At 40.8% G+C, this 21696-nt stretch overlaps 1 protein-coding gene across 1 annotated transcript; it reads right to left on the bottom strand.

Annotated features, from left to right (window-relative positions):
- Positions 1 to 5264: 5264 nt before the first annotated feature.
- On the bottom strand, positions 5265 to 12755 carry MLANA (melan-A). Its single transcript, XM_054398156.1, has 4 exons — positions 12685 to 12755; positions 8778 to 8874; positions 6707 to 6808; positions 5265 to 5333 (listed from the first exon to the last, which is right to left on the bottom strand). Exons 1-4 carry the CDS (start codon positions 12753 to 12755, stop codon positions 5265 to 5267), a joined length of 339 nt encoding a protein of 112 aa, XP_054254131.1.
- Positions 12756 to 21696: the final 8941 nt, after the last annotated feature.

Genomic DNA, 21696 nt, shown 5'->3' with positions numbered 1-21696 from the left:
TTTAGCCCTTGCCAAATCATGTTAGCAATATGCCAATACTAAAATTACAATAGTTTGAGGTTTTCCTGGCCAATATTCTACTTGTTGTTGCCTGTAGAGTGCTTTTCCACAAGGTGATCTTAGAAGAACCTTTAATAGACAAACACACAAGGTGGGGGAGGCCTGTCCTAAGGTATTTTCTTCCTTTCGTAGCCTAAGAAACTGATGCAAAAACATAACCTTTTGTTGAAAACCAGTATGTATTTGAAAGTGAGTTTCTTACTTTGGCACATAGAATTCAAGTGATACCCCTGGTACAGCAGTCAGACCTTGTATGAGCTGCGCCTTGGACTAGATATTTTTTCTTACCAGAGAGAGAGAATAGACTTCCAATAGAGAATGCTTAGTGGGAAGAACAAGTGTGAGTTAATTTTGCCCAGTATGGATACACAGCCTGCAACTGTAATTCCATGAGAATTGTGTGTACTCTGTCTGGACTTGTAACATGAAAGAACAGGTTTTTGCAGCCAGAGAATCAAGATACTGGAAAAGGGCAAGCAGTAATTCAGAGAAGCAAAGCAGGAAACAACAATGGAGATAGAAGCATATAATTGCTTCTTCAGTTTAAGAAGTGGTAGAAGGGGTGCATAAATACTGATGAAAACCAGAAGCTTTGAATGAGTAATTGACTGTGAAATATGTTATTGTCCTTCCTGTTGATGAAGCCAAAAAAACAAAAGGTGCAGAGCATGTGGACTGCGTGTCCTGGGGATTATGCATGTAAGAAAGACAGGCTTCTGAAATCTGTATCAACACCCAAAACTTTCAGGAAGAGATTTCTGGAGACAGAGAAATAGGAGTAATTTGTTACAAGGTAGGCATCTGATACCTTTTAATTCTTGCAAGTATGATTCTGCAGGAGATTAGTATTCAGGGAGTATTCACACTTAACACACGATTTTGTTGTTTTACCTCAAATTCTGAAGCAGTTCCAAGATTTTTCTGAATATATTTATCAGATTACAAGCCTAAAGTTCTTCCTGCAAACAACTGCAGGCAGCAAATCTAGCACTGAACAGTGTCTAAAGGGGGCAGCTGTTTTTCTCCTATCAGTAAAGGCTTATTTGGGGTGAAAGTAATGGTATGCATAACCAGAATCAGTTACTTCTGCCAATGAAATGGGAAAGGACAAACTGATAGAAAGAATTAGAAAATACTCCTCAACAAAAAAACAGCTACAAGAACGCATCTGATGGTAAGATAAACTCAAAAAAGAGCCAGGATGAAGGAAGCCTGCTTTTCTCTGTAATGTGCAACAGAGCGATCTGTTTGTCCTATTCGGAAATGGAACCTAGCAGAGTTGAATAGATCTCCCAAAATTAGTGAAAGACTCAAGTATTTACATTAGGCTATCACTCACACTGATTTAAACTCATGTGGTGTACCTCTTGGGGAAGGAGCAAATAAAGCATGTGTCTAAACATGTAGTTGAGGCTATACTAAAATGATTTGGAAATGTGAAGGCACGTTTGCTGCATTGTGCAGTTTTTTGCCTATTTGAGTCCAGCAAGACAGTGGTTTATCATGATCACAGGGCAAGCACTTTCAGGAGAACTAAAAAAGGCATTAACTGTGGCTTGTAGCCTAGGTGGTCAATGGTGTCATCACAGTGACTCCTTTTTTTTTCCTGGTAAAACTGGGCCTGTTAAGTCTCTGGTTAGCTTTTGGTGAGGAATTTGAGAAAGAGTTCAGGGTGGATGGGAGCAAGATGGACAAGGGTCTGCCTTTCATAATTCCTATAAGCACAAGGCATTTAGGAACACTCCTACTCCCAAAAAAATGTGGCTCTTTTGCATCGGCCCAAGAGTAGAATTTATGTGGACAAAAAAATTTGAAGAGCTAGATTTTTGCAGCAAGAGAAATAATAGCTCTTTTGCTGTATTAGAAACCAAGCTGCCTTTGAGCTGAGGATTTTCCAGGGGAAGGAAGTAAAATTAAAATTGGGGGATTGTGTAAGGATGCAGAATGTAGAGGGTTGCCTCCAAGAAAGTGTACAAGGGCTATTTTTAGCTGTAAGCATGTATGGAATGTCCAGGTAGTAGCTGTAGATAGATTTTACTTATACTGCTGATACTTCATCTTTATTACAGTATATAAAGTTCAGCGCACATGTGTGGCCAATAGATAACACTGGAAGTTCAAGCACTTTTCAGGTCTAATAGGCAATAAAATGTTTCTTAAATGATGTGAACACATAATAGTCATCAGTTCTATTGCACAGGTTAATAAGCAGTCAACACAAAAGTACAAATAAATAAATGCTTCTTCTCCAAAGCACAAAGGAACTCATTAACATTTTCCTTTACATAAGTGAAAGTACTTTTGATTCTAAAGTCAAAAGGATACACTCTTCTTATGTCTCATAAATGCATGGACATACATCAAGAAAGTAATGTATATTTTAGAAATTAATATTAGATGTACGCTGGCAATGTTTTATTTAACTGAAAAATTACAAGGAATATGGTTCATAACGATACAGTTTGTGAGACCAAGAGAATCTGTCTACATGCTCTACTGCAGCAGGTATTAAGTCAAAGTAGGCTGTTGATGTGAAGGCTGCTGGATTGTCCTGACAACCAGATGCATGTGTTCCTGTCATGTTACACTGAAATAGTGAGACTCTAAGAAATCAAGTGCTTTCTGCAGTCAGTCCTTAGCACCTTCTTTTATCATAGCTCTCTGACATACATTGTATATACCCTGTGGCTCTTAGCCCAGCAGAGAGTGCACTTGCCAGAATCTGATGCATTTTACCTTGGTGCAATGGCAAAGCACTGGTATCTTTTAAGGCTACACTGAGTCTGTAACCTCAGTAGGAAGTGGATGATCTAGCAGGATCATACCATGAATGCAAACACAGATTGTGCAACCGCCACTGCCAATGCAATTTACCAATCTAACCAAAATACACTCTATCATTGAAAAGCCTGGTTTTCAAGCTGTTCTTTGTACCTACATAAAAGCTTCATAATAGCTATAGAAATGTTACTAAGATACTCTTCCTCAGATAAGCTTTAATAATGTATTTCTATTACTCTGATGGAAGCCATTTAATTCTGACTAGTAGCAAGCAGAGTGTCATTTCCAGCTATGATCAGCCACCTCTCTTCATCGGCATCCTGAGGGATAATTCAAATTGCCCTTGAGTTTCTTCAATTGCTCATTTGTTGGGAGAAAATAAAGCACAAAGATCATGTTTTATATAATTATAGTTGCAATAAAGACCATCTGATTGCAGTCTGATTGCAAAGAAAACTAAAAAAGAAGGAGCAGGAGATCTCTGACTTTTATATCCTCCTTGTACATACATGACCATACCAGAGAAATTATGAATCTAAGTTTTAGTGACCATTTGTTAACAGAAGGGTTATCTATTCTTTAGGTATCTATAAATTTCGAAGTTCAGTAATTCCATCTCTGGCTGCTGAGCAGTTCCAATAATTTTGCCTCATATGGTTCTCAGAATATTGTTTCTACTTAGTGCTAACTTCCTTGTGAGCTTTTGAAATACCCAGTAATGTATTTAATGCCGACAGTGCTGAAAAATGCATGAGATCAAGTGTTTTGAAATCTAATCACTTCACTTCTTTATAGTAATTAATCTTTATAGAAATAATTTCTGTTTCTGCACAATTAATGTGTATGTCAGTTCCATTCAGCCATAGCACCACAGTCTTTTGAAAGGTTGGTGCCCCAGGGCAGTAGTTTCAGAGTACAGAGATGCTAAAGATCATTATCCTCAGGCTTTAGCTTACCAGTTCTGGAAAAAACAAACAAACAAAATGAACAAAAAAAATCAGGCAGCCATTGTGTTCTACATCTCTGTCTCTTACTCACTATAAGCTGGCATTTTGTGTATTTTCACATGTATTTTCTTCCTGCCACAAAGGAAGTCCACAGTATTTTTTCCTCGAATATGTATATTGAAAATGGCATGTTTAAGACAGCTTTTTACTTAAACTACCTCTCTAAATTTCCAAATGATCAACTAAATTTATAAAAATATTGACTGTAACCATTCACAGCAATTACAGATATTTATTACCTTCCAACACACATCTAATGTAATAATTTATAATCAATATTTTTATTACCATTCTAAAAACCTGTGTCTTATTATTCATCACTATACATTGTGTTTATGTTAAGAAAGTATATCTGACATGTATTCAAAACTTCTTTTATTTTAAGGTTTTTGTGTTGGCATATTTAAGGACAAAGAATTGAATTCTTTACTAATAGCAGTTAATAACTGTTTTATGAAGATAGTTTTCTACTGTAACTACTTTTCGTTTTAACTAATGTACAGTTTTAGCTACCTCCTGCTGTGAGATAGCAGGACTCTTAAGTAAAAATCTGGCAAGTAAACAATAACCCAAAAAAAGGCAAAGTAAGCAATAACTGCCAATAGCCCAATTTATGTGTATCACATAGTGTTCTGGCAACCTGGAAAAATTAACATCTTGGATGTACTCTTCTTAACATCTTTTGTACTCTTCAAGAAACATGGGCTTCACACATTTTCTCTTACTGTTTGGTCATGCTAGAAATAGATGACATGTAAACCTCTGTAGCTATGAAGTCCTTTTGCTGTCTTACAAAACTACCAGAAGGAAGCTAAAGATAATTGTCATTACATCCATTGACCAGTATGAAATCATATGGACTCTAAGCAGAAATTCCTGTGTTGCCTGGATTGTGTTTTATAAGGAATGTTTTGTTATAAGTACATAAACGAGTGAGGTGAGGTGGAAACCTGCTATAAAACGTAGTTGCTTTTTGCAGGTTAATTTTAGAACCGCTGGTACAGAAAATGATTAGTCTTTCTTTTTCTTCTTTTTTTCCTTTTAAAAGAAAGGGAGAGTAAATGGGGAAGATGAAAACAAAGGTGACAACACTTCTTACTCTAGTCAATACTCAGTGGTATATACTTACACTTGGTAGGTCCATGAAGGATGCAAGTTGCTCAGACTTGATATAGTATGTTAATTTGACCACAGAAAATTAAAAATTTTAAAGCATTAAAAATATTCAGATTTATTGTAGCATTTTAAGAACCAGTTCTGTAAACTAAGCAGGAATAATTTTCAGAAACTGCTAACGAAAGCATGTGATTTTTTTTTAAATGATCTCAGCTTTAGGAAATTTAAGCATATAAAAGAAATTAAGAGGGAGCGTGAAGAAACTGAATCAGCACATTTGGAGTTTAAGAATTCATGTTATCATGGTGAATAAGGTGGTGGTGACTGATCTGCAGCTACTTTGTCATAAGCTGGTGGAGCATCAGGTACCTATGATAGGGAAAATGAGTGTGAAAGGTTAAAATAAAACAAGTGAGGTACAAGAAAATGACATTAAAGATGCAGTGAGTTATTTACCTTAAAGACGTAATGAGTTATTTACCTTCATATCAGATATAGTACTATAACTTATCATAGAATCATTAGGGTTGGAAGGGACCTCAAGGATCATCCAGTTCCAATGCCCATGCCGTTGGCAGGGACACCTCACACTAGATCAGGTTGCTCAGAACCACATCCAGCCTGGCCTTAAAAACCTCCAGGGATGAGGCTTCCACCACCTCCCTGGGCAACCTGTTCCAGTGTCTCACCACCCTCATAGTGAAAAACTTGTTCCTAACATCCAATCTGAACCTACCCATTTCTGGTTTTGTTCTATTCCCCCTTGTCCTATCATTACCTGACACCCACAAAAGTCCCTCCCCAGCTTTCTTGTCGGCCCCCTTCAGATACTGGAAGGCCACAATAAGGTCTCCTCAGAGCCTTCTCTTCTCCAGACTGAACAGCCCCAACTCTTTCAGTCTGTCCTCATAGGAGAGGTGCTCCAGCCCTCTGATCACCCTGGTGGCCCTCCTCTGGACACCTTCCAGCACGTCCAGATCCTTCTTGTAACAGGGGCTTAAAGTAGCTGAGCTTATTCATTATGTCTGGTTTAGTTTTTGCTAGCATGTTTTTTTGATTTTGAATCAAATCAAATTAATTTTGTTTCTATCATTTATCCAAAGAGGAAATTGTATTGTAAGGACAGGATTTTTTTTAATATATATTGACAATTCAGACTAAATTGAAACTTTTCTTTAGAAATCTTGATGCAGTTATGTGGTCTTGTTTTCAGTGTTAACAATTTCATCAGTTTATTTAGGATTGGTTGTAAATCATCTTTTTCTCTATTCTCAGACTGTTTAAAAACACCTGTAACTTGACATCTGTATTTATCAGTTAAGCTGTTTTAATTTTTTTTAGTTATTATTTTAGGTTTGAATGTTCATCTTTCCATAATGATTAGAGATTAAAACCTTCAAGTTTTATAATATTTCCTGACAATCTTTAACAGGATGTAGTATACCTGTCACAGTCTATTTGTTCTGTCAGAAATGTAGAATGTCTGTTACAGAGATGTTTATTTCTTCAGTATATTTCAGCATTCAGACATTACATTATTCTAATAAATCATACACTGACCATACAACCTAAGATATTTTTTTAAAAGAAAAAAATCTTTTTACAGTAAAAATTGTGCAAAACACTACTTTTTAACTTAATTTAGAGTCATTAAAGACCCAAGAATGAAATTGGCAACAGTTCACCAAGATCATCTCACCATGTCTTACTATGCTGTAATGGCACCTTGAGTTACAACTTACCACAGGATTAAAGTTTCTGTACTCCTGCAGAGCCATTTTGCAGTCCAGCAGTGTTCCCCCATCTACCATGGTTCGTATTGTACCCACATTAGAGCTTTTGCTCTATGGTCATAAAGATATATGGGGAAGATAAAAGAAAGAAGAGAATGTGATGTTAGGGAAAATCATACATAATTTCATATTTGACAGCACAGTTACAGTATATATTGGAATCCAGCATTAGGGTGAGACACAATGCCAACAAGAGAGGTAATCTACCTATTAGTTTTTGCTGTATATGCTGACACATCCTCTCTCTCCTGTATTACCTGATTACATTCCCAGAAAAAATGAGGATCACACTCTTTGGGTCCAGGATTGTTGCAAGAGCCAACACCTTCTCACAGGTCTGAACTCCTCCCCCTTTTTATTCCACCCACTCTTTTCTGTAGGAAGATAGCTAACTTTGAAGAACTTTTGAGAAGGCTATGTTTTGTCTTTGAGTTGGAAAGAATGTAAACACCTTGTAACTGAAGAGAAAGACTAGACAGAAGTTGACTGGATGTGTTGAGAAGCTTGTTTGTCAATATTAACCTACTGTATGCTTTGCTTGGACCCATGTCAGTGGAAGGATAGCCAATTGGGATGTGACAGCTCTGTATTAGAAAAGTATGTAAGCTGACTATCTAACACAGGAGTAGGCTTTGGCTTTTGCTAGGCTTTGCTTTGCTTTTGCTTAGTGCTTAGTGCTTTGCTTTTGCTTAATGCTTAGTGCTTTTGGCTTTTTGCAAAGATGCTTAGGCAATAAATGCTTTTGCCTTTTGCAATAAGAGTCTTCTCATCTTGTCTTCACTTGGAAACCATTGGGATGGACGTTTTATCACGCAGCCTGTGGAGATGAGGCCTTGCCGTCATCAGTACTTTTCTTTAATCTCCAACTTTTTTCCTTTACATTTTCCCACCATTTCTTACATCTGCATTTGTACCCATTCTCATCTAGCCAAAAGGCCTAACAAAAAACTGGTTTTCAAAACAAACCAGAAGGAGCAATCAGCAATGAGAAAGAACTTAAAAAAAATGCGGGTTTTGTCATGATGTGCAAAGCAGGCATGGTTTTTGAATTTTTTTTTTTGAGTATTACCTTCATTTTTGCAATATGAATATTCAGATTTTATTTTAGCAGATTCAGATTCCAGCAGTTGATATATGTATTGCATAGATCACTGAAAAGCTAGGACAGATTTCTCAGAAGCAGATGGAAATGGATTTGCTGACTTAGATGAGAAGCATGGGGTTTCATTCCAAATGTTCACATATTTTTTTTAAATACTAGGATAACAAAAAAATATTTACTGTAAAACATATGGTTGGATAAAGTTTTCACTTTAAAAGATTAAAAGTGGCCTCCCTGCCATAGGAGAGAGAGCAGAACTTCAAAGGTAAACCTTTGGGACTCCTGACAACAGCTGCTATGAGGATTGTATCTTTTTTAAAGAATAGTCCTATCATTGCCTGACACCCACAAAAGTCCCTCCCCGGCTTTCTTGTAGGCCCCCTTAAAATACTGGAAGGCCACAATAGTGCTTAGAAAGCTCTGCTTTTAAGTAAATCTTAAAACTGCCAAGTCAACTTTTTAACAAATCATGCATCACCCACAAACATAATATTTACTTAGTTACTTGTAACAGTTACTTCTCTACTTCCTAGATTAAGCATATTTAGACATCTTATGAGTAGTGAATATGTTATTTTTCTTTAAATGAAAATACACAGAACTTGTGTTTTCAAAAACTTGGGGTTTAGTAAATACTAAATATAATGCTTTCTAGAGACAATCTTTTCTATTCATGTGTTGTGCAAAGTTGGAGTGCCTTAATGTCCCTATATTTCTACTTCCTCTTTACTCCGTTGCCTAGCTTGCATGTTCTTCAGGTCAAGGTGTGTTCATATTGTATGTGTATATATCAGTGCATATATTGCCTGAGATAATGATGTCCTATTACAGATCTGGTGTTCTTTGCATTATTGTAATGCAAATAATGATAATGCTCTCAAAATACCAGCCTGCTAGAAAGTGAGCTGTCATCCTTACCCGTAGACTTTTATAGCCACTGCGTCTTTTGTAGTACCAGCAGCCAAAGATAAGTAAAATTGCCAGCACCAAAATGAAGAGTCCAATACCCAGAGCTCTGTTGGGAAAGCAAAGCAAACTAATCAACACCAGAACTAGATGCATGCTTCTGGGAGCAAGAATTATTACAGCAAAAGTTTTTATCAGTATCCTTTTAACCAGAAGAAGCAGAAAATAGACAGTGTCAATAACCTCCACCAGTCTCTGTGCATGAAGCAATTAGATAAATTTGCTGCCAAGTTCTTAAACGTTTTAAAAAGGAAGGAATATGTTGCTTTGAGGATAATAATCCACCACTGACTACTGCTTCAAGAAATTCCTGCCTGTAAATCCAGCAAATAGCACTGGGATACTGGAAGAGAATGTGAAATAAATTAAATGCCACACCTGCAGTCACACAGGTCATGTTCAATTGTTAAATTGCTCAAGGCAGCAAGTATTGAGAATTGTATCTTAATTGCATCATGTTGCTACAACTGCTGATGACAGAAGGATTTTTTGAATACATAAAACACTACACAACCTCAAAACCCAAGTAAGAAACTTTGACTTATTGAGAAAGAGCTCTGCAAAACAAAGAGAAAGGAGGACAGGGGATAAAAATCACCTCAAGTCAGAATAAGCCCATTCTAACCTACTTTTATATATCTTGTTTCTAGTCACCCTGCAGCAATTTACCATCAGGCTTTTCCACTGGGATTGAAGAGTGTAGCATGTGACTTATTAGAGACCTTTTGTATCTATTTGCTATCACTTTCACTGACTCAGAGTCTTATGAAGGAGCGTGATTTAAGAAGCCTGAAAGAAGATGCAACCAGACTCGTGTGGCAGAACAGGCTGTCTTTTTGTCTGAACTGCCTGTTTGATGTTTGAAGCATGAAGCCCCTTGGAGCTGAAGGAATTTTCTTTATCACAATGACCTGAATTCTTGAAGTTGCTCCTGCCTTTTCAAGGTTTCATGTTGGCTGGAGATCAGTTTAACCCAAGAAGCTCCTGGCATTCCTCCTGCAGCTGTTACAACTGATTGTAAAAGTTATAAAATGCCCCCCCTGGTTTTGTTACTGTCCCCAGTTAAAATTTGGAGACTGTTTTTCCAAGCAGCTGTCACCTGTTCTACATTTTGAGACTTGCTTCCTGGTTTTGATGTGCTCCATAGCTTTAGCCATGCACCCATTACCCTGCATCCCTCACAGACTGTATGTCATTCCTGGAGTTGGTGAATTTAACTGTGTATTTGCTGCCTAACCTCCTTCCTTACTTATTCAGAGGCTAGTATGAAAAATATATTGTGCATGTGCAATTTCTTGCAATTCCAGTTAAAGCTGCAGCTGTACTGTTAGGAACTCCACACACCCCCCTGGGCAGGCTGTTCACCTTCACAGTGACAAAATTTTTCCTCATGTTTCCATGGAACTTCCTATGCCTCAGCATCCACCCACTGCCCCTTGTCCTGTCATTGGGCATCACCAAGAAGAGCCTGGCTCCATCCTCTTGGCACTTACTCTTTACATATCTATAAACATGAATGAGGTCACCCCTCAGTCTCCTCCAAGCTAGAGAGCTCCAGCTCCTTCAGTCTCTTCTGATAAGGAAGATGTTCCACTCCCTTCATCATTTTTGTGGCTCTCCATTGGACTCTCTCAAGCAGCTCCCTGTCCTTCTTGAACTGAGGGGCTAGGAACTGAATACAATATTACAGATGCAGCCTCACCAGGGCAGAGTAGAGGGGGAGAAGAACCTCTCTTGACCTACTAACCACACTCCTTCTAATATATCCCAGGATGCCATTGGCCTTCTGGGTCACAAAGGCACATTGCTGGCTCATGGTCAACTTCCATCCACTAGGACCCCCAGGTCCCTTTCCCCTTCACTGATCTCCAGCAGGTCAGTCCCCAACCTCTACTGCTCCATGGGGTTGCTCTTTCCCAGGTGCAAGACTCTACACTTGCCCTTGTTGAATTTCATTCAATTTCATCCTGCCCAGCTCTCCAGCCTGTCCATGTCCCACTGAATGGCAGCACAACCCTCTGGTGTGTCAGCCACTCCACCCAGTTTGGTGTCACCAGCAAACTTGCTGACAGTGCACTCTGTGCCTTCATCCAGGTCATTGATGAATATATTGAATAATACTGGTCCCAGTACTCACCCCTGGGGGACTCCACTAGATACAGGCCTCCAACTAGACTCTGTCTCACTGACCAGAACTCTCTGACTTCTTTCCTTCAACCAGTTCTCAATCTACCTCACTACCTGATCATCCAGACCACACTGCCTCAGTTTAGCTGCAAGGATGCTGTGGAAGACAGTGTCAAATGCCTCACTGAAATCAAGGTAAACCACATCCACTGCTCTACCATCATCTATCCACCTGGTTATGTCCTCATAAAAGGCTATCAGGTTGGTCAAACATGACTTCCCCTTAGTAAAACCACGTTGACTGCCCCTAATGACCTTCTTGTCCTTGAGAGGCCTAAGGACAGTGCTGAGGATAAGTTGCTCCATTACCTTTCCAGGAATAGAGGTGAGGCTGACTGGTCTAATAGTTACCTGGGTCCTCCTTCTTACCCTTTTCAAAGACTGGGTTGATGTTTGCCTTCCTCCAGTGCCCAGGCACCTCTCCTGTCTGCCATGACTTACCAAAGATGATGGAGAGTGGTCTGGCAATGACCTCCACCAGCTCCCTCAACACCCGTGGGTGCATCCCATCAGGACCCATAGATTTATGGATATCCAGATAACTTAACTGCTCCCTAGCCCAGTCCAAATCAACCAAGGAACACTCCCTCTTTGTCATGTCCTCCTCTGGGGCCTCAGGAGTCTGGGGCTCCTGAGGACAGTCTCCAGCAGTATAGATGGATACAAAGAAGGGATTTAGTAACTCCACCTTGTTTGTATCCTCTGTCACCAAGGCACCCACCTCATTCAGCAGTGAGCCTACATTGCCTGTAGTGTTAGTTTTTCCTGCAATGTATTTGAAGAAGCCCTCTCTGTTGTCCTTGACCTCCCTTGTAAGCTTGAATTCCAAGGAGGCCTTAGCTTTCCTAGTTGCCTCCCTACATCTTCCTACAACAGTCTTATACTCCTCCCAAGTGGCCAGCCCCTCCTTCCATGATCTGTAGACTCTCTTCTTCCTTTTAGTTTGCTCAGCAGCTCCCTACTTAACCATGCAGGTTTCCTTGCTCCTTTTCTTGGTTTCCTACTTTTTGGAATGCTCTGATCTTGAGCTTGGAAGATGTGGTCCTTGAATATTAACAAACTGTCATGAGCCCCTTTGCCTTCTATAACCCATCACCAGTGCAATAGTGTCTCTAGTAATCCAAGACCAAACATATTTTATTGTAAGCCAAAACTAACAGAGCATTAGCTTGACTTACTTCCGCTTAAGTGGAGTCTCACCAAGAAATAATTTACCGAGAGTCACATTTGTATGGCACTGATGACTCCATCTGCTTTTGGATGGATGGTATTTTACCCTTTCTCTGTTGTTTTCACTTAAAGTATTATGTAAGGTGAGATCAGTGTCCCTTTGAGGTTCAGAAAACAGGATTGGGAGATAACACTTAAAGAGCACCTGTCCACAGCCTCTAAAGAAAATCACAATTAGAGTGCAATGAACCTGGAAATACAAAGGTTAATGACTTAGACTTCGGATCATACAATAAAGTTCTAGATTCTTCCACTAACTTTCCTAACTTGAGGGCTCTTTTTGATTCTGCAACGACAAACATTAGAGACAACTACAGGACAGCTAAAATGCATTCCACCTATATACACCAGTAACTTTTTCTGATACTACATTTTACATTTTATTCACTTTTTTTTTTTTTTACTAGCTGACATGGTAGCGTAGGTTCTACTTTATGCTTACTCTTCCACTGCAATATAGCTGTGTCCTTTCCCTCTGGGAAAGTTGCCATCTGGATAGTGACTTCTGGGCATTCTGTGAGCTTGGTCCTGCTCAAACCTACAGGATAAAAATACAGTGCCTCAGTGTAATAAATAATTTGTTATCTTCAAAGCATAATACCAACCTTTTTGGTTTAGTGGGAGCATTTTAAGGTAGCAGGACAACCTGTTATCTTCAGAATTGAGTAGATCCATGTACATATGCCACTGTCCAAATTTAAGGAAAAACTCAAAACCGTAACTATAGTCTATATTTGAATAGCTCCACTGACATCGAAGTGCTGCTGAGTGCTAAGTGCAAAAGAGAAGAATTTTACATGGTCTCTAAGTACTAAACAATGGCAGACTTCTAAAGTAAAACCTTAGGAATATACAAAGAAAGGCAATTTACCTGGACAAGAAAAGTTATTCAGAAGAAGAAAAGCTAATATTGTCCTCACAAGCAGCTGTTTCTTTATTCCCTACTCAATGGCCAGATTTTCAATCAGAGTAAACGCTCAGAGATCTGTTGATTTTCAGGTGGTTATACCAATTTATCTCTGCTGACAAGATTGCTTAGATGTGTATGGAAATTTATAATACAAACTTAATTTTCAGTCTTAAGGAAATAACACAGTCAGAACAGTTAAAAATTGAACTGATCAAATATAGTGAAGAAATCCGTAAGTACTAAGCGCGTTTCTGTTACTTAAACAGCACAGAAAATCCTATTTGATAGTATCCAGCCAATCTACCTACCTTACAAAGGTAAAGTATAAACACAATGACTGTCAGGGAGAATTCTACCCAAGGAAACAAAACATTTTCAGAGTTCACTTACAGATAGACAAGTCTCTTTGGAAGCAGAACTTCAAAGCAGTACGGAAAATTATCAGTAGAACAAAAGAATACAAATCTTACCTCCTTCAGACCTGTATTCTGTCTGTTAACTGAAAGGCATGTACAGCTTTCTTTTCCTTGACTTGGTCTGTTTTTTCTTCTTTGATCTGTTCTCTTATGACTATCACGAGTTTAAATTCCTCCCAGTACAGCTTCTGAATGCATTAATTAGCATGAACGAGGTAAGAAGACAACTTCTCATTTTCTTCTTACAGTCTACATTCTTCCCTCCTAATAAAGAGCTCAAAAATCTGTTATTGATTTATTACACATTCTCAGAGAAACCGCTCAACACCACTTTACCTTCCTAATCAGTACAAGCTCTAGAGCAGGCAGACTACTTCTAAATTCAAACGTGTTTTGATTTAGGGTTGATTATGTTATGACAGAGGGGTGGTGCCTTCACAAAGCATAGCTTTGTTTATGCAGACTTTTTGCACCTTTGTAACACTGGGAACTAGTATAGTTGGAGCAAAGCTCACAGATGGATGTTGTTATGCCATGATAGATTAGGGCAAGTACAGCTTCATTCTGTACTGGTAAGCAAATGCTGCAACAAACAGGGTCTGTCTTATGGGCTGCAGAAATAGCAAATCCTGGTTTCCTATGGATTTGTGTGAATTGTCTGAGCTTACACTGCAGTAATTCCCTTTACATCACCAGGCAAGAATCGGCAGTCTGTGGTTAATTCAGAGGTCTGGGTACTGAGATGGGCCAGCAGCGTTAGTTGCTGCCAAAAAAACAACAGAACCAAAACCCGCAAAGGTATTAGTATATATTTTGCTTGTCATTTTCCCCAGTGAATCATTGATTTGTGCCTCTCTATCCAGCCACCTTTTTTTTTTCCTTAAAGTTTGAAGAACTCAAAATTTCATGACTCTAAATGTGGTTGCAAGTGGCTGACAGACTCCGAAGTGAATAACAACACAGATAGTGTGAGAGATCCATTTCCTTAGGAAATTGGATGAAAAGTCTTAACATCAATATTAGCTGTGCAGGGCTGGGAAGAGACAGACCATTTTTCTGCTTATGTATTTTGCCTAATTATGGTAAAAATTTGATCTTTCCTTGGATATTTTTCCATGCTGGTGCCCAGTGAAAGGCCCAGAAGCAATGGGCAGGCAGACAGACGCACAGGAGGCTTCAGCTGAACATCAGAAAACACTTTTTTTACTGTGACAGTCATTAAGCCCTGGCACAGGCTGCCAGAGCAGCTGTGGAGTCTCCACTCTTGGAGATATTTAAAAGCTGTCTGGACACAGTCCTGGGCAACTAGCTCTCGGTGGCTCTGCTGGTGGAGCAGTGGCATTGGACTAGATGACCTTCAGAGGTCCCTGCTGACCTCATCCATTCTGTGATTAACACCAGAAGAAGCTAATTAAATGCATTAAAATTTTTAAACAATGACATTTTTGCTGATGGAAAAATAAAGGGAGGGAAAAGAATTCACATTAAGAGTATAAATACGCTGATTTGGCCAGATGGTTCAGTGCTTCTCTTATGTTATCTCAGATAAAGTCAATGGGAGTTTCAAGGGTGAAAGAGTTGCAGGGAAAGTTTCTGTAGATACCCACATGTGTAAAACATTAAGTGCATGCTATCACGGTCTATTAAGTTCCCAAGCAACATGCCAACCCTTGTGCAATACTCATAAAATGTCTTAGAGCTCACGATCAAATCATGTGTTTTCCTGAAGAAAAGCTTCATTTTTTGGGAGAGAATGATAACTGAAGGGCATTGTTTGTTTTTGTCAGGACCCAAAGAAAAATCGCATGTGATACCAAAACCAGTCTCTGTTCCTTCCTTGCCTCAAGGAGTGCTGGAGGTCAAAACATCAACTGATTGGACACCAAGTGTTCTGAATGAAGCTCTTGCTAATAGTATAGCAAGGATGGGTAATTAAGAACAACTTTGTCATGGACCTGTGGTGCCACGGGGTGTGTAAATGCACAGTGCAACTGTTGATGAATTGAATGGAACACCACACCCTGACTCTGATCTTGGTAATTTTATAAAATCTTCTTTCTCTCAGGTGATGCTGCTAATTCCATCACTGTAAAGCCAACTCCAGTGACACATGGATTCCACATGTGTTACCTTTTTAAAGATAATCTGTCAGGAGAAGAGAATGAAAGGGGAAGGGTACTTAGGAGAAACCAAAAAGCAACCCAAGCTTTTTCTGATAGCCAGCAACCAGTGGCAAGCCTAGGATACTCTGATGAATCTTGATGATAGGTATGAAATGAATGCTTTCAGTGTAACCAAAGATAATATGCTTGACCTTTTAAAAAGAATAGCAGTTGTATTTATGCTGTTGACAGTGTGATTCCAACTTTCCAGGACAGGATCCTGAGATCTTTGTCACATTTCCCTTAATTGATTACTTTTCTCTGGCATTTGAGGCTTCCTGCAGAGATACAACAAAGAAATTTTGACATTTGATGTAGTAAAGGCTTTAGTTTTAAGTTTTACGGGAACTTCAATGAAAATTCTCAAGTACTTTCAGTGATAGATCTAAATTAAGAATAAGTCAATAAGGTAGTTATACCCTTTTCATCTGGTGCTGAGGATCTTCATCTCACCATAGTTTGTAGATTTACTTTGAAGTAGGTATTATCTGGCTTCCAGGGTAGAAGAGTTTCACTATACATGGAGCTTTTTGACAGGAGGCTGTTCCACATATTGCTGCTACCTCAACTGCAGGCACATCTTGTCCTGTAGACTGCCTTGCGTAGACACCATTAATATGCTGTCATCCTGAAAGCCTGGCCATGATAAGTAAGTTCCTCCTCAAGTAATTTCCAAGTGAAACTGTTGTCCTTAGTGTCAGACCTATCTTCCTCTGATCTCTCTCTGAGGACTGTACAGGAAAGAAGGAATGGTAGTCTTAATCCTGTAGCAGCTATGCCAAGAGATGTCACAAATGCAGCTGTACCTGTGTTACTCCACCACGATTTTCCAAAGAGTAACAAATCAGTAGCTTTCTGCCAGTGTTTTTGTTTCCTGCTACTTTGCCTGTGCCTGACTGAAAGTTCTGAGCCCAGGAGATTGTTCAAAATGACCAACCATGGGTAAAATCTTTTTGGATGCAGTCCAGCTTTATCAAGCTGATGCAGAGTTACAACTTTCTGTGTAATCCCATAAGACCATACCTGGACTGAAAAGAATGGTCATGGTTTTTAAAGCCTCACAGACCTGTTTCTACCAGTGAGTGGCTAACCAGATTAGGGTGAGAAACCCTGCTGGTGAGCTGCTGATTTAGGACTCCGAGGCCAACTCAGAAGCTCTTCGTTGAAGAAAGTGAATATAGGCAACACTAACTGTGTCATTAACTTCTCGGATCAAAACAGCCCCTTGCAAGTAATCCCTGTGGTAACAGTCTAGTTAAGCTTCACTTAGAATATTGCTGCCACAGATGAAGTAAAAGTAGACCCAAAGCTGAATGCAAGCACTTGATCATCAGCTGACACAGTGTCCTGGTCACTAAAATTATTCAGTGCCTTTAGCAAAAGAACCCCAAACAAACCTTTTCATTTCTCCCTTCACAAGGTCACAGGATCTCGTTCAGCTTAGTAGAGACCTGGGGACATCTTTAGCCCCAGCCCCTGCCCATTGTGGGCTCAGACAGGGCTGCTCAGAGCTTTACCCAGCTGAGGTTTGAAACCCTTTAGGATGGAGGCAGTCCAAGCTTCTTGGGCCCTGGCTTCACTGCTGGGGTGACCTCTTGTCTCCACCCTGAGCCTGTTTCATCTTCTGCTGCCTCCCACCCTCTTGCCTCACACTGCTGTGAAAAGCCTGGCTATGCCTTTTCCATGCCTCCCATTGTTGCTGTGGTTGTCATTTGGTGTCCCCTAAGCTCCCGTCTCCTAACAGCTAAACCAGTCTCAATTCTGCAGCCTCGGAGTGGTCCCTGCTGAACTCAGTGATGTTTATCAACTTCTTTCCTGTACTTGGTGCCCAAAATGGATGCACAATTTTGGAGCAGAGGGCATTAATGACCTCCCTTGGTCTACTGTTGTGCCCCTGTTCATATAGCTCAGAATGACACCAGCCTTCTTTACTGACAGTATCAGACGTCAGGATGTATCAAAATACAGAAATTGGTGACACAGCTTGTAAATAAAATACAGAATTTTAACAGAAAGTCAGAGGTGGAAGCTGCATCTATTAAACATTTCTCCATTCCCATGCCCTCCAACAATTCCATTTCATTTTATAAAATGAAGAGTTGTGTTAAATATTGGAGCACTGCAGAAGGCAGATGAATACTTTCTAGAAAAAAATAAATTCAGTTGATGTGATTGGAAAATGTCAGAAATTTCAGAGCCTTCCTATAAGACTTTACCCACCCAGCTGTGTCCCTTCCAATGTGTGTTTTGCTGTCAAGCCCTCACAAACAATTTACTAGTGGTTCTGCTAAATTCTTGTTCATTCTTAAAAATAATGATTATTCTTAAGAGACATTTAGATGAGTGACTTAAGTTAAACGTGGCTTCACAGATGATGCGTCACAACAGTAAAAATTTCTGAGTTCATAACTTGAGCAGCAATGGCATTTCTAATAGTTTAAAAACTTCTAAATGCTGGGTTTTCCCTTGCATTTTCTTTTAAAACGTGATAGAGCCCTTTCTCCCTTCTTCTACAGTCTCTGCCTTCCCCACCACCACCCCCCCCCCAATAAAATAAAATTAACCAAAAGTGATTTGTATACAGACTTACTCTCATAAAACAAATATTTGCACAAGAGTCTTAGGGTAACTGAAATGTGAAACTAAAGAGGACCTCATTAAGTCATCTAGTCCATCCCACTGTTCTGAAGCACAGTGGAGCTTTTCAGATTTACTTTCATGTCTTACCAATTCTCTGTGATCTCTGTTTTCTCAGCATCATAGAATTGTGGAGGATGGAAGAAACCTCTGAGATCAAGTCCAAATGCTTGCCTAGATCTTGCAATCCGACCACTACTCCTAAACCATAATCTCCATATAGTCTGTTCCTATGCTTAGCAGTTGACAGTGACAGTTTTTTTCCCCATTACATTGCTGTAAATTACATCAGTCACTAACTGCTTTAAAAAAGAGAGATTGATTTCTTTATATCAAGCTGATTTCTTTATATCAAGCTGTTGTGGATTTGAAGCCTGTTCGCATGCTCTGTACTACCTTTTGTCTCCTAAACCTGAAAAACGTTATTTCTTACATTTTGTGGTTAGGCTGTGTTTTCTTGGCATTGATCATTCTTGTTCCACTTCATTCTTCGCAGCCACGTTACCTGTGTACCACTCCTAGGTGAAGCCAGATCTAAGACAGCTCTATCGCAGTGGGATAGCTCTGCAAGGCCAGCTCCGGGCGAGATGGTGGATCCCGGCGCTCCTCCCGGCCACAGAGTGAGGTCCGCGAAGCCCTCCAACCCCAGAGGGGACCTGCGGGCAAGGGGTGCGCCCAAGGGTACGACGCGCGTTCCCTCGGGGAGGAGAGAGGAGGAGGAAGAGGCGCGCAGGCAGAAGGCCGAGTACCGGGGAGGGAGCAGGGGGCTGAACTCCTAAGACCGACAGGGAGCGCAATGGGACGGCTCTGCTCGGGCAGCCAGGGAGCACGCAGCTGCCCCTCCGGCAGCCGGGAACGGCTGGCTCCGCGCCTGCAGAGCTGCCCGGAGCTGGTAGGAATGCTGGCGAGAAAGCTGGCGTAGTGGGCTGCCATGCTCAGAAGTCCCTCAATTAAAAAAAAACGCAGGAACACCTCAAAGAAGAGGAGAAAAAAACCAAACCAAACCAAACCAAAGAGATTAAACAAAACCAACCCCAACCAACCAACCAACCAACCAACCAAAACAAAACGAAACAAAAAACACAAAAAAACCCACAAGGCAAGGCAGGAACAAGCTCATGGGTGGTCTCCCCTCAGCCTTCCATGAGAGGCTTCTGTAGAGTTTCTTCCCGATACGGTTGTCCATAGCACAAAAATACATTTACTATTTTTAATACAAGGTTGCATTTGGGATTCTTACTCAGTTTGAAGTCCAATGTAGCCTTAGATTTTCCTCTGTTATTTATCAATTCTTCTCCGTTTTATGTGTAGGTATTTTGCTTTTTACTTCTGATATTTAGGACTGCATTTCTCTCTCGAATTCTATAATTCATGTAACTTTCCCCATTTGTCAGATTAATTTATCAGACTTCAGCTATGCTGTGTAAAGTACTTGGAAACCCTTACTACCTAATACCACCTGACAACTAAACCATAGCTCCAAGTGCCACATCCAATCTTTTTTTGATCACCTCCAGGGACAGTGACTTCACCTCCCTGGGCAGCCCATTCCACTGGCCAGTTACTCTTTCTGTGAAGAACTTTCTCCTCACCTCAAGCCTAAACTTCCCCTGGTGCAGCTTGAGACTCTGTCCTCTTGTTCTGGTGCTCATTGCCTGGGAGAAGAGACCAAACCCCACCTGTCTACAACCTCCTTGCAGGTAGTTGTAGAAAGCAATGAGGTCTCCCCTGAGCCTCCTCTTTTCCAAGCTAAACAACCCCAGCTCCTTCAGGCTCTCCTCATAGGGCCTGTGCTCAAGACCTCTCACCAGCCTCGTTGCCCTTCTCTGGACATATTCAATTATCTCAATGTCCTTCTTAAACTGAGGAGCCCAGAACTGGGCACAGTACTCAAGGTGTGGTCTAACCAGTGCTGAGTACAGGGGTACAATGACTTCCCTGCTCCTGTTGGCCACACTCTCTCTGATGCAGGCCAGGATGCCATTGGCCTTCTTGGCCACCTGGGCACACTGCTGGCTCATGTTCAGCTGCTGTCAACCAGTACCCCCAGGTCCCTCTCTGTCTGGCTGCTCTCCAGCCACTCTGTCCCCAGCCTGTAGCACTGCCTGGGGTTGTTGTGGCCAAAGTGCAGAACCTGGCACTTGGACTTGTTAAATGCTATCAGGTCTGCCCATCTGTCCAGCCTGTCAAGGTCCCTCTGCAGAGCCCTCCTAGACTCCTCCAACAGATGAATGCCTGCTCCCAACTTGGTGTCGTCTGCAAACTTACTAATGGTGGAATCTATCTCCTCCTCCAGGTCATCAATAAAGATATTGAACAGGATGGGGCCCAGCACTGATCCCTGGGGGACACCACTAGTGACAGGCTGCCAGCTGGCAGTGGCACCATTCACCACCACTCTCTGGGCTCGGCCCTCCAGACAGTTCCTAACCCAGCACAGAGTGCTGCTGTCCAAGCCACAGGCTGACAGCTTGGCCAGCAGTTTGCTGTCAGGGATGGTGTCAAAGGCCTTGCTGAAGTCCAGGTAGACATCAACAGCCTTCCCCACATCCACCAGGCAGGTCACCTGGTCATAGAAGGAGATCAGGTTGGTCAGGCAGGACCTGCCCCTTCCTAAATCCATGCTGGCTGGGCATGATCCCTTAGCCATCCTGCAGGTGTGCTGTGATCACCCTCAAGACGATCTGTTCCATAACCTTGCCTGGCACTGAGGTCAGGCTGACAGGCCTGTAGTTTCCAGGTTCCTCCTCCCAGCCCTTCATGTGGATGAGCATCACACTGGCCAGCTTCCAGTCATCTGGGACCTCTCCAGTGAGCCAGGACTGGTGGTAAATGATGGCCAGTGGGTTGGTGAGCTCATCTGCCAGTTCTCTCAGTACCCTAGGATGGATCCCATCCAGACCCATGGACTTGTGAGGATCCCAGTGGCTCTGCTGCACTTTGCTTTCACATTCAACTTGTTTACAGGAAATACTGAGCACAGTATCCCCAAGCCAGTACCTGTGAGTTGATGCCTCTTCAAGTTGAATGGTGATGTCTGCACTCTGTATCTGAGAGGCAGAGTTTCTATGTGCTGCATACACACTACATAGTGATTTCTTTTAGACCATAGGTTCCCTAGTTTATCATGGTCCTGTGGGACTGCATTGAAGACTTACATTGTAAAAATGAAACTTCAACATCCAAGTAATATGATAATGGTTAGTGGTTTGTTTTAAAATTAATTACTTTATTCCTCAGTTTCAAACATTCCTATCTAAAAATTCAATCATTTTATAAATCCTACTGAGTCTGGATAAATAAAACACTTCCATATGTCCTGAAATGCT

This window comes from Indicator indicator, chromosome Z (assembly GCF_027791375.1).
Source record: "Indicator indicator isolate 239-I01 chromosome Z, UM_Iind_1.1, whole genome shotgun sequence".
Taxonomy (NCBI): Eukaryota; Metazoa; Chordata; class Aves; order Piciformes; family Indicatoridae; genus Indicator; species Indicator indicator.
This window is presented reverse-complemented; position numbering and strand designations above follow the sequence as displayed.